The sequence below is a fragment of the Danio rerio genome, chromosome 16, assembly GCF_052040795.2.
Source record: "Danio rerio strain M-AB ecotype USA chromosome 16, GRCz13ab, whole genome shotgun sequence".
Lineage (NCBI taxonomy): Eukaryota > Metazoa > Chordata > Actinopteri > Cypriniformes > Danionidae > Danio > Danio rerio.
Genome location: NC_141036.1, coordinates 12,611,270 through 12,624,941, shown reverse-complemented (window position 1 = coordinate 12,624,941; position 13,672 = coordinate 12,611,270). Strand labels below are relative to the sequence as shown.

Sequence of the window (13,672 nt, the reverse complement as noted above, 5' to 3'; positions counted from 1 at the left end):
GGAGCAATTAAGTGTTGATGTTAAATCAAAAGTAATCCACAAATACTTGATAATGAGGTGATTTGTTGGCAATAATTTTCTATGGTTACAACTGAATTAAGTACAAATAACTGTATAAAATGATTACAAATTTAAATAATAATAAACATGATAATAGTTGTACCCAGCTTAAGTGTAAAATAAAGTTACCAGAAGTAGAAAGACAGACAGGAGGAAGGAGAGACAAAGAGATTAAGTAGGCCTCAAAGAAAGCCTGATAGCAGTAGAGTCAGAGAAGATAGACGCCAGAGCAGGAAAGTGCAAAGCAGGAAAAGAGTCAAAGCAATCTTTGACTAACTATTTTTATCTTTATTGACCATGTGACCAAAGCCCAAATGCTGAGACAATAGGTGCGTTCGACTTCATGCGGCGCTGCGCAGATCGATCGAAATCTGTCTTAAAGCAGTGCATTCTGGTTAGAAATCTTGTCCGGATTGATGCTGCGCCGACGCCACGTGACTGTCACATGTGGCATCAAAGTACCGCGAAAGTGCTCCGAGATCAGACGGCAAACTCAGACCGTGCAGCTTCTGAAGAGCGACTGCAGGAGCTTTGATGACGACACCGATATTACACGATTAGCCGAGTTCACCACATGACAACAAACACGTGTATTTCGGGTTTATAATTGGACAAATTCAGATTCAAAAGTTTCAAAACAAACAATTCACTTTTCACACCCTCTCTATTCTGTACACATCTTGCTTATTAAAAGACTACAAATATTTTACTGCAGTAATCATCTTTTGTTAAATAATCTGGTTATAAAGGTTAGCTTGTTTGCACAGGTTTATTTTTAACTTTTTTTATACAGACTATTTACTGCATTCATGAATGATTTAAATGATATATTTTAGTGTATATTTTAGTGAATAACCTAAATAAGTCTTGAAGACTTTAAATAAGAAAATCATCATCATTGATCCTGCCACCTTAAAGCTCTCTTAACAAAAGAAAGTAATGAACTATTTTATTAAATAATTATAAAATTATTATTATAATATAAATATATATTTTATTTTCTGTCTAGCAGTTTAAAGGCTACCTGCTCTTTCTGGGAAACTTCTACATAGCTCACTTATTTTACCTTTTGTTCTTTTCAACACAATCTTTTTGGATTAAAGTCCTTTTTTGAAAATGCATTCATTATCCAAAATAATGTCATTTATTAAGACCTAATCAAAACACCTTGTTTTGCTTTTTACATTGGAAATTTTTATATCTATAAATGTACATACATGTAAACCCTTTTTTAGCATATTCAAACAAGACGTATTAGCCTAAAGGTTGATGTTTAACTCCTAGTATTTATGCTTATTGCTTTGTATTTAATAGACCTGTTCGTTTTTATGTTTATATTAACCTCTCATTTCCTCTTATTTCTCTCATGCATTTGTTATATATTTTATTCATAATTCTCTCTTATTGTTTAAAAAGGAACTACAGTTTGTAGAGACTGTATTCTGTTTTATTTGTAAATGTTTTGTTGTTATAAATAAAAATAACAAAAAAATATGATGGCGCCATGTGATTGGTCATCATGACTGCAGCAACTTTGAGTCCTGAAGTGTCCAGCTGTCTTGACGGCTCCGTTTTCAACTCCGCCCCCGCCTGCGCTCGGCTAATCTCGTTGATCACCGGCTGCAGCTGAGCTTCATGTCAAACGCACCTATTCAAACTGATTAATCAACATGTGACCACTTTGTAAAACCCCCAAAGTCCACACACCAGGCCCTGATCTAATCAAAGAAAAAGACATGTTTTGCCTTATAAACAAATGCATATGATCATTTTTATTCCTATAATTGGGTGCCACGCCTCTTTTTAAAATCGTACATTTTCATTCGACGGCACTCATATAAATTTGTATGAATTGACCAAATGTAAAACAGTTAAGTTTCCTCATGAGATTAGGCTGGTCCAAATATAAACTTATACTTTATATAATTTTTCAGCCTGATCTCACGAGGAAACGTAAGTATTTTACGTTTTGTCAGTTTAGTGGATAATTCATACGAGTTCATTCGTACGAAAATGTACGATTTTAAAAAGGAGGCGTGGCACCTAACCCCAACCGTCATTGGGGGATGAGCAAATTGTACTAAATTGTACGAATTAGATTGTACGAATTCATACGAATTAGCCACTAAATCAAAAAGTTACGAATTGCCATGAGATTGCGTTGAAAACTTTAGTTAATATATCTGTGTTTGTCATTCTTTTTAATTAAGTGATTGCTACAAATTATTGAGACTAATATATTTCTCACTTTGCAACTTTAAATATTAAAGTAATTCATTGCAATCTGTAAATGTTTAAAACAGTTGTAACAAACTGACCAACAACACAAAATGTCAAACAGTACATGCAAGACACAACAGAAGAAGAAAAACTGTGGGAAGTTTTGCTTTTGAACAGCTACTTTAGCTGTTTCTTGCTACATTCTCGAAAAACTGTATGTTGGCATTGCTGGTGTTTCAATTTTTAAACTACAGTTCTTTTTAAAAAAAGACACTGTAAAATGCAATTGCACACACTGTCACAGTTTTACTGGCTTTAGTGTCACTGGTGTGCTCTTCTGTTGCTGCAGTAGCTTATCTGCTTTAAGGTTTAGGCCCAATCCCAACTCTACCCCTTAACCCTTACCCCTACCCCTCGTTTTGCACGTGCCCGTGAAGGGGTAGTGGTGTCCCAATTCTCTTTAGCTTGAAGCCGTAGGGCTAAGGGCAAGGGGTATACACCCATTCAAACGAAGACTTTTCAGGACCACACTTGAAACCAAGGGGTAAGAAAAATTTCCCAGAATGCCCCAGCAACAGCTGCACCCGGAAGTAAGGAGATCCACAAATTAGTATTTTTTGTCATTATTACGAATTTTTACAACAAACAAACACGTTTTAATATATTCATAACCTTGTTTGTGTTTTACCGTCATGCTTTTTAAAAAAAAAACGCTAAAATAAAAACCACTAAATTTCGCAGTCTATAATACCAAATCATAACTCCTGTACAGCAGTCCCACAACATTCTGACACTCGATGGCACTGGAATACCCTGTCTGAAAATTCTAGTGGCTGTCAATGGGGTTTTTACAGTGTCTGCTGTAATGTTACTGCTGTTTTTGTGTTTACATTGATGAGTATAACCACTGTGTTAAATGCACAGTATTACGATCTTATTGCCACATTAGATCATTACGATAATATAATATATGCCTTCAGTGATTTCCTGAAGATAAATACCAAAAAATAACACAACTGTTAATCACTCCAGCAGTCGCGATTGTCTGATCTCATATGAAGCAAGAAATTGCGAGGACGTATGATGACGTGTGCAGGTACTGTAGTGGTGTCCCAATTTTTAGGGGTACATTTTTAAGCCCTTCCCTTTAACCCTTGGTTGTAAGGGCCAAGGGGAAGGGCTACAAAAATAGAATTGGGATTGGGCCTTAATGTCTTTTGTGTTCAGAGATGCTCTTCTTGTCCTTTATTGTAACAAGTGTTTATTTGAGTTGCAGTTGTCTTTTTAGAAGTCTGGTCATTCTGCTCTGACCTCAACATGTAGCACTCTGGATGTTTTCTGTTTTTCAGAGCATTTTAAGTAAACTTAGAGATGGTTGTGTGTGAAAATCCAGTAGATCAGCAGTTTCTGAACAGCTTTTTATAAAATCTTACTTAAATAAGTATTTTTTTTTAAATCTTCAAGCTTAGTTCCTTCTGTTTTTAAGTTCCCCTTTCCTCCTAATCACTCGTTTATTCCTTTTTTTTTTTTGTATTTCTTTCTCACACAATTACAAAAGTGTTTTGATTTCCCATAGTTTTGAGTCATGTGACTGCCATGAACATCTGTATGGTAAAACATCCAGAAAACGTGTCACTGCAGGGACATTAAAAGATTATATTCAGTAAACATCTCATTGATGATGCACACTATATAAAAGTATGCGAATGAGCCCAGTTTGAACACAGTAAATACATTAAAATGATAGTTCACTAAAGCCTAAAATTATGTTATCATTACTTTCTTCACTTATCATAAAGCTGCTTGAGTTTCTTCTGTTGAACACAAAAAGTATTTTATTAATCATTGAAACCAGTAACCACTGACTTTCATAATAGTTGTTTTTTCCTGCTATTGATATCAATGGTTACCAGTTTCTAACATTCTTCAAAATATCTTCTTTTGTGTTCACAAGAAAAAAAGAAACTTCCAAAGTTTTGGAACTGCTCGATGGTAATCAAATGTCTTGTAAATTTTCATTTTTAACATAAACTATACCTTTAAGCCATCAATAAGGTGTACACTAAGTTTGGTTGTTTGCTACAAACCTGATCAAAATGAATGGTGGTCAGTGAAGGAAAGCTGGTCATTTGTATAAGTGTGTCATCTGTGTTTGTGTAGGTGATGAAGGCAGTGGTGGATCAGTATCGTCTGCCTGCCCCGAACGGATGTCCTCCAGCTCTTCACTCTCTCATGCTGCAGTGCTGGCAGGCCGACAGACAGGACCGGCCGGGCTTTGACTCTCTCCTGTCATCTCTCGACCGTCTCATTCGACACCCGGCTTCGCTAAAGGCCGAACACAGCCGGTGAGATACTCAAAACAAGTTTTCTATCATCTTATTAACAGACGTCACTTAGTTTCAGCTTTTAAAATATTGCCATTTTTCTTAGTCCCACACAGCCACTCTTAAGCCCCACCCCTACTGACCTGTCATCAGTAAACACAGTCGGTGATTGGCTGACAGTTTTGAAGATGGACCGCTATAAGGACGCGTTTGAGAGAGCGCAGTACCACAGTCTGGAGAGCGTCAGCATGCTCACAATGCAGTAAGTCCAAAACACCAGTGATGGAAGAAAGAAAGCTTTTATAAACCTTTGAATCAACTGAACCAAATGATTCACAATTTGGTTTACTGTTTCGAAGCATTCTAAACACCTCATACTCGGCACAAATGCTACAAAATGGACTTTTTATAACATACTGCAACTGAATAAATTAAAACTATAGCCTATTTAATGCACTTAGCTTATCCAGATGTCTATTATCATCTATACACTCATTTTCATATTTCTATAAATATCAAATGTCTGCATAATTGATTTTCAAAGGCAGCGTGGTGGTTCAGTGGTTAGCACTATCGCCTCACAGCAAGAAGGTTGATGAATTGAATTAAGTAAATCGGCCTTAGTGTATAAGTTCGGGTGTGAACGTACGAGTGTAAGGGTGTTCCCCAGTAATGGGTTGCAGCTGGAAGGGCATCCACTGCGTAAAACATGGAATAGTTGGTAGTTCAATCCACTGTGGTAACACCTGAAATAGAGACTAGGCCAAAATAAAATTAATGAATAAATAATCAAATTTTCAGCCTTCTATTGTGAGCTTTGCTAAATTGGACAGCAAGAGAATATTTCCTAACATTTTCTTTTTAAATTTTACAAATGACTGATTTAAAAGTCTACAAACTCGTTAAACTGATCTGAGATAAGGTAAAAACTATGAAACCTGTTCAGTGATTCATGGGAAGCAGGATCAATGTGGATTTTATAAAATTACAAAGATCGCCCCCCAGTGGAAAGCCATTGAACTTTCAAAACATTTTAAAAAGTAATGATGCACTGAAAAAGATGCTGGGTTCCACACAATCAAATTCTTTTGGGATAACATGAAAGAATTAAGTTAGCGCATTAAATTGAAATATTTTGAATATTGAATATAAAATTGAATATAAAATTAAATTGAACATAAAACTATTAAGTAAATTGTGTTGCTTCGGCTAAATTTAAATAAGCAGTTTGAACAAACTGCAAAAGTAATTTTTTGAGTGTGTAACTAAAGTAGAGCTTAGACCGGGCCCTAAAAAATAAACCTGACCCTACCCAAGCCCTTGCACCCTGTGTACAATGCCGACCCAGTCCGACACATTAACTGTAATTGTGAGCCCGAGCCAGATTTAAACCAGACTATTTTTAATATGCCATTATAATAGACGTTCTCAGTTCTGATCCTTATTGCTGTGGCGAGCCTGCTTCATGTGTTTGTTCATCATGGAAATCCCTGTTTTTAGAGAGGGTGCAGATTTAATCTGAGCTGCATGCAGTGCTTTTTAATGGGCTCACCTAACCCCACCCCTAACCCTACCCGTCACAGTTTCGTCACTAGCTCCATTGAGTGCATTGTGTCTTGCATTGCATTGCTGAGAGATGCAATCTCTGCTTGCATCATAAAGGCTGCAACCATATACTATTGCATTTTATTGCTATTATACACTTAAAAAATATATATTTTCTTTGCTCATTCAAGCTACTTATGTAAAATAAGCTTAAACAACACACTTGAGATTTCATTCGGATTGCTTAATTTTTTATGTTCAATCTACTTAAATTTGTTAAAAGTGTTAGATTAACTTGTGTTGGGACAACATGAATGAAATGTGTGGCACTTCATGCATTTCACAAAGCTGACACATACAGTTGAAGTCAAAATTATTAACCCCCCTGTTTATTTTTTTCCCCAATTTCTGTTTAACGGAGAGAAGTTTTTTTTTCAACACATTTCTAAACAATAGTTTTAATAAATCCTCTCTAATAACTCATTTATTGCCATGATGACAGTAAATAATGTTTCACAAAATATTTTTTAAGACACTTCTATACAGCTTAAAGTGACATTTAAAGGCTTAACTAGGTTAATTAGGGTAACTAGGCAGGTTAGGGTAATTAGGCAAGTTATTGTACAATGATGTACAATGGTTTTGTAGACTATCGAAAAAAAGTAACTTAAAGGGGCTAATAGTTTTAACCTTAAAAACGTGTTTAAAATTTTAAAAACTGCTTTTATTCCAGCCGAAATAAAACAAATAAAACTTTCTCCAGAAGAAAAAAATATTTTTAGACATACTATAAAAACTTCCTCGCTCTGTTAAACATCATTTGGGAATTATTTGAAAAAGAAAAGAAAATTCAAAATGGGCGCTAAGAAATTCTGACTTCAACTGTATGTTGTCTCTGCCATCGACTTGTTGAAAATGGTTCCATACCTCCGACTTTCCTCTAAACTTGCTCAAAGTTAATTCTCCCATTTTAATTATTTTCTGTATGTTTTCAAGCTCCATGTTGAACTTTAACTATACACGATACAGCACAGCAGGCCCGGTGTTATGTGTGCCAGTGGAGGAGACGCTGTCGCAGGAGCTAGATCGTTGCTGCGCATGACATTTCGTTTAAATTTTGCACATTTGTAGATCTACACATGTTGCTTAGAACAACTTTGCTAAAATATTTGTATAATATTTCTAAATATGGCATAGCTCTCCACCCAATTAGGCTTATTAATGACTAAAAAGGAAAACAAAAAAACACAAATGCTTGATCATGACCTCTCCCGAAGATACAGTTGTGGCAGGAAATATCGGCCTGACCCGTTGTGTCGGGTCAAGTCTGGGTTCAGGCAGAGAATCTAAACTATAAACTGAAGCCCCCGTTTACTGAAATGGCCTTACCAATCTGAAAATGCGCTCTGGACCACTGGTTCGGAAAGATTCAGAAAGGTTTTGAAGTCTCATGAAGCAGTGCTTCTAAAGCAGCATCACTACCAAACACAGTTTTACATTAGTTTACATTAATATATACACATGAGAACAGGTTTAACTGTGTGTCTGCAACCATAGTAATTACTAATACTATTGCACCAACATGCAGGAAGGCAAAGGCATTAGCAGAAATCATATAATAATGCCATAGGTTACAAATATTTATCATTGAGTTTTTTTTTAATAAAACAACAAAAGCTTACACTTACAATATTCGCAAAAGGTAATCCAATTTCTTTGGGAATTTAAATAGGTGGTTTTACAATAAAACTTTGCAATGTCATGAATCTTTGACAATTCCAACATGGCCAATGGCTTGTCCACTTACAATCCAGCATACACATATAATGAGGGAATTTTATTTTTCTTCTTCTTAGTTTTCTTTCTGAAACAAATTCAATTTCCCACCTCGGTGTTATTTTCAGCATTGCGCTTAGAAGAGTTCAGATGTGTAACATTTTTTTTTATTAAACTGGCAAATCTAAAAGGCTAATTTTGCTACAAGCATTTTAGGCTCCACACTTTGACACAATTAAGTCCTATTTGCACACATCCTTTGACATTTTCTTTGTTTTCCTTCTCACATCACGTCTCCTATTTCATCACTGACATCATTGTTTTGATAAACAAGTGAAGAAAAAAACTAGTCAGACCACAAGCTACCAGGTTTCAACTGTTAACATTATAGTATCTAGTAATATTTATTTTAATATTATTTAATGAACCTGAGCTAACAATATGTAACAGTGAACATGTTTTTTGTTATTACTGTGATTAACAAATTGATTATTATATCTATATGAATAATTACTGTACTTTCTATACTTTAAAATATTTTTAGTTACTATACTGTTACTATAATTACTATTACTGTTGTTTGTTAGTTCATGTGTTAGATATTATAGTGTTGCCAAAAATTGTCTTGATGTAAATGTATTAGCTTTTAATATGTGGATTTTTAAAAAAGATATTTAGGATGTTTATTAATAGAAAGTCTTATAACAAAATACATTTCAAACTATTTAAAAATAGGTAATAGTGTAACAGCAATTTCGGTATTTTCATATCAATTAATTTATCTTGATACTTAACTTGATATACAGTTGAAGTCAGAATTTTAAGCCCCCCTTTGATTCCCCCCCCTCTTTTTTTATATTTCCCAAATTAAGTTTAACAGAGCAAGAAAATGTTCACAGTATGTCTGATAATATTTTTTTCTTCTGGAGAAAGGCTTATTGGTTTTATTTTGGCTAGAAAAAAAGCAGTTTTTAATTTTTTAAAAGCCATTTTAGCCCCTTTAAGCTAATTGTTTTTCAATTGTCTACAGAACAAATCATTGTTATTTAATAACTTGCCTAATTACCCTAACCTGCCTAGTTAACCTAATTAACCTAGTTAAGCCTTTAAAAGTCACTTTAAGCTGTATAGAAGTGTCTTAAAATATCTAGTAAAGTGTTATTTGCTGTCATTATGGTAAAAATAAAACTAATCAGTTATTAGTTAATGAGTTATTAAAACTATTATGTTTAGAAATGTGTTGAAAAAACTTCTCTGTTAAACAGAAATTAGGGGGGGGGGGGACAAGCAGGGGTGCTAATAATTCTGACTTCAACTCTATACACAGCTTCAATAATTTTAAATAGTACTGAATCAAAACATTAAAGCAAAACTAGCAGATTAATGCAGCAGCATGTGAGTGTTGTGAATCTGCTGTTTTTGTTTTTCTCTTAGGGACGTTCAGGCTCTGGGAGTGAATCTGCTCGGTCATCAGCGCAAGATCGTAAACGCAGCTAAACAGCTCAGGACACACCTCACTCAGGGACATGTGGAGGTTTGATGTTTCTCACAGCGGTGCATGCTGGGACATCCCACAAGAACACTGGAATAGAGACGAGGACGACAAGCGGAGCCTTGAGTGAAAAAAAAAGAGGAAGAGTTTCGTTCTGACTTTACTGGCCCATCCGCCCCCACCCTCAACCGTTTGTCTTCCTTATTCTTCTTTAACTTTTAGTCCCTCGTTCAGTGTCGCACTACCTCTCACTTTCTTGATTCTCAGTTCATTACTTGATGCCATTCAGTATGAACTTGCGCCTTAAGAACACACAAGAAAGCTCCTTCACAATCAGTTGCAAGGACAATCAGAGACTTTAAATAGACAGAGATTGACTGTTATGTCTTTGCTGGCACTCGTGGTCGAGGGCACTAGATGTTTGATTTTTGAACATCCAAGTTGTACTCAAATTAGTTGATAAACTGAAAACCCCATGAGAACACTGCTCCAAAATAATGTTTCTAATCGGTATTTTGCCATGTTTTCCAGGAAAAATATCTAAACAATGTATCAAGTGTTAATAGTGTTATTCATTTTTTTAAAATATTCCTTTCAAAAGTAGTGCTTCAGTAAGATTATTTTGTTTATTTTGGAAAGAAGTTCAAATATATGGAAAAATACATTATTTATTATTTAGCAAAGCTATAACCACCTAAATCACTGATTATTGCCAAAACAGATCATTTTCAATCCCCTTTAATTAGCTTGCTATAAAATCGCAACATATGGCCCAATTACCATAACGTTATTGCTCTTTTCAAACTGTAGCGTTTTTAAGAATTATATGTGGCAAGTTTCATTGGCCAGGGATAGCCATGTTTTTTAAAATTTGCCACTGCTCTCCTAGACAGTGTCTAATTTCAAGTAAATTGGACTAACATTTATGTAGTTTTCACAACCCAGGCTCATTATGAAAACGTATTGCTATATACATTTCTGGAGATTTTCAAATACATCCCAGGAGGTAAATTTTTTTTTTTTTTTTTTTTTTTTTTGCAGTTTGTGTTGTTGCGAATACACCAGAGGCCGATGCATATGCTTTTTGAGATCTCAAATTTTCCTCGCGAGTGCCATTTACACCTGCTGTTCTCTCGTAAACCCACCAGAGGCCGCTGTTGACTGACTGTCTGATTGACTGAATGACTGATTCACTCTCCTCCTTCCCTAAACCCAACTAATAGTGTTTTCAAAAATCACAGATTGACCCACCCAGAGACTTTCCAAGGGGCATGTGCTGATAAAAAAGGAAAGTGGGGGGTGGGGTGGAGAGATCCTGAACTGAAAAACATGGGGTGGGGGGTGGACTGGTTGATGGCATACCTGCCAACATTAATCCATGAAAATATGGGATACCTGAGGGTTTGGTTTGGGAGTGAGGTGTCAGAATAACACTGTTGACTGTTGAGAACTAGGTACTGTGTACTGTGGTGTTAGTAACTACTATGATGTATGATTTGGGCGGCCGCTGCAATCGTATCCTATACCATTGTTGGCGACCCAGGGGTTTCACATACCGTACCAAAATGCTGAGGACCAGGAGGGTGGTATGGTTGAAATTAAGGGAGTTTTCCAGGAGAAAAAACAAAACGGGAGGCCGGCGGAAGATGAGTCTAAAATATGGGAGACTCCCAGTAAAAATGGGAGTCTTGGCAGGTATGATTAACAGTCGCGAACTGAAGACCAAGGGGCCCTTTAGTTCATTTTTCACTTCATTCACTTCATTTTTCACTTCATTTACCCAAAAAAAAGGGCATGTGCACTGCACAGGTTGAGCCCTATCTGTGCACATGTCTGGACCCGTCCACCCAATTCCCTAAACCCAACTAAGAGTTTTAAGAAGCAATCCTGAAACGTAAAAGCCCTCACCTGATTTTTACTGCATTTTCAGATTCTACTATTCTCCCCCTGTTATTTACTTGTTTATTTTATTTTTTGGCTTCTGTTTTTATCTTACCCTACTTCGGGAACTGTTCTTTGCTGGACTCGAACCCGATTGTTGTGGTTAACTCCTCTCTGCGTCTAAAGTCCGCTGACGTACATGGCAAGATAGTGGACTGGTAACTGCTGCCCACTCGGAGGTAAGCAATCAGCTGGTAAGCTGAAAAGGAACGTGTCATACTACCTTCTAGCATTCGTTTTAAAGATGAAATGCAGCCATACATACTTCTGGCTACATAATTAAACATCTCCAGATATGTATATAGGGCTATGTTTTCAGAATGAGCCTATGTTGATTTTTCACGCTTTTTTTATTTGGTCTGTTAAAGCGCCACCAAGTGACCAAACTCTCCATTTGATCTGCTCACATTGAGCCCATCTATTTCCAAGTTTATATAGTTCCAAGTCTAGTGAAAATATGTCATTTTGTTGAAGAGCTATATTTTTTTTTGACTTTCAGAAAATAGTTTATTTTTATTTATTTACATAAGTCTTACTGCACTGGTTTAGTTCCAAACAAGTAAAAAAAACTTTGAACTAGTTTGCTAAAGTATATTAGAACCAGGATCATTGGAAATACATGCCTCAACCTACAGTTTTTGCAAGACCTAAAATACATTGCACATGGTACGTTTTGTTACACGTTTCAGATTAAAAATCCACTAGAGGGAGCTGTTTACATTTTTACAAATCTGTAATATGTTTCTTTATGTTTTGTTGTATATTTGAGATACAAATCCTTCTTCTACATGTCTACAAGAAGGCATGGTTTGTTGTACAGATCACCAAGAGAGTGAATATCCTAAATCCTTCCTTAAACCCAACCAATAGTGTTTTCAAAAGCAAACGTAAGAGAAAAGTGTGCTTTTGTCATTTTCACCTTCATTTCACATTAACTTTGTCTTCTTTTTTTCTCTCGTTATTTCGTTGGTGTTGTATAAAGAAATGCATGAAAATTATATTTTATTCATCGATAATATGTCCTTATAGCTATCTTTAGTGTGAAAAGGAACAAAAGTTGTCTGTGTTTTTTCTTTCACCGTAGTGTTAATTTTACCTAGAAACTACAGTTTACTTGAGGTTTTTGTTCAAATTAAGGCTGAAACACGTATTTCCAATGAGCCTGTGTTGCGCAAATTTGACATTTGATTGCTGTAGCGCCACCTTCAGGACTGTTGGGACAAGCTTTGATGATGTTGTAATCAGAACAGAATTATTGCTTAACATTACGAGTCTGTAAAACTAATAATTCGGTCAGTCCGATCAATTTAACGGCGCAGCAGTGATCTTTAAAATTCTTAAAAATAACAATAAAAATATTATGATGTTTTAATATCGGAGTAATTTGTTGTTGTTGTTGTTGTTTTATAGGTGATATTTTTACTGGAAAGCAAGACAAAAATAAAGTATCTAATATGAAAAAATACATTGGCACTCTATGATACATGTAAAGATGTAAAACAAAATCATGCAACGCAGCGTTCTTCGGAGAAACTGACAGCAAAGTTCTTGTGTTTGCGAGTATCAATCGCACACTACCACCATGGTAGTTCTCCTCTGACCTGTGACGTTCATCATCTCACCTGTGACCATATATTACACACACGAAAGCACATGGGTGCGGCTGCGAGCCCGTTTCCCTTCACCCGTCCCAGTGTTTTCCACAGCCCTCCTATGATGTAGCATTGATCGCACTGTAATATATGAGCATCGTGAAGTAGCTGTTGCAGTAACTGTGACTATACAATCACCGACTGAAGTGAAAGAAAGAGAGATGTGCTCCTTCTGTAAATATTGTGTGTGTGCGCGTGTGTGACAGATTTACAGTACGAGTGAAACGGTTTGTTTTAGTGCTGCTGAAGTGAATCGAAGTGTGTGAGTGAATTCCTCTGTAAAAAGGGAGTGTTTGATTGAAAGGTTTTGTTGTTGAATCAGTTTGACTGTACAGTCGTTCACCACTGTTCCACTGCTGTCCAGATTTGTAAAATATATATGATTTTGTTTAACGATGACTACTGAATTTATGTTATCGTCCATTCCATGTACTCATCAAGTTGCTGAGATGTGGTTCTTGTTTACCATAAACAGCACAAAGTCAGCAAAATGGCGCATATCAGACGGAGATCAGCGAGCGTCAGCTTTACCGGGTAGTGAATGAGATTCTCAGTATGATCTGATAGGGGTTATGAATACAAAATTCACACACAGCCGAAGTATTTTCAGAGAAAGCTGATATAGTTGGAAGTCATTCCTGCTTGTTATATTTGCTAATTAT

General features: G+C 35.9%; 1 protein-coding gene across 5 annotated transcripts in view; it reads left to right on the top strand.

The window, feature by feature from the left end:
• ephb6 (eph receptor B6) overlaps positions 1-13,403 on the top strand; it is a 158,348-nt gene extending 144,945 nt beyond the window's left edge. For 3 of the 5 annotated variants that reach the window (XM_087286753.1, XM_087286752.1, XM_087286754.1), the window contains 3 exons: positions 4,441-4,625; positions 4,711-4,866; positions 9,360-13,403. In XM_087286753.1, coding sequence (XP_087142879.1) covers positions 4,441-4,625; positions 4,711-4,866; positions 9,360-9,465 — 447 coding nt within the window. In that variant the 3' untranslated portion in view covers positions 9,466-13,403. The remainder of the gene's footprint in view (positions 1-4,440; positions 4,626-4,710; positions 4,867-9,359) is intronic. The other 2 variants (XR_015511128.1, XR_015511129.1) reach the window with 1 other exon arrangement.
• Positions 13,404-13,672: the final 269 nt, after the last annotated feature.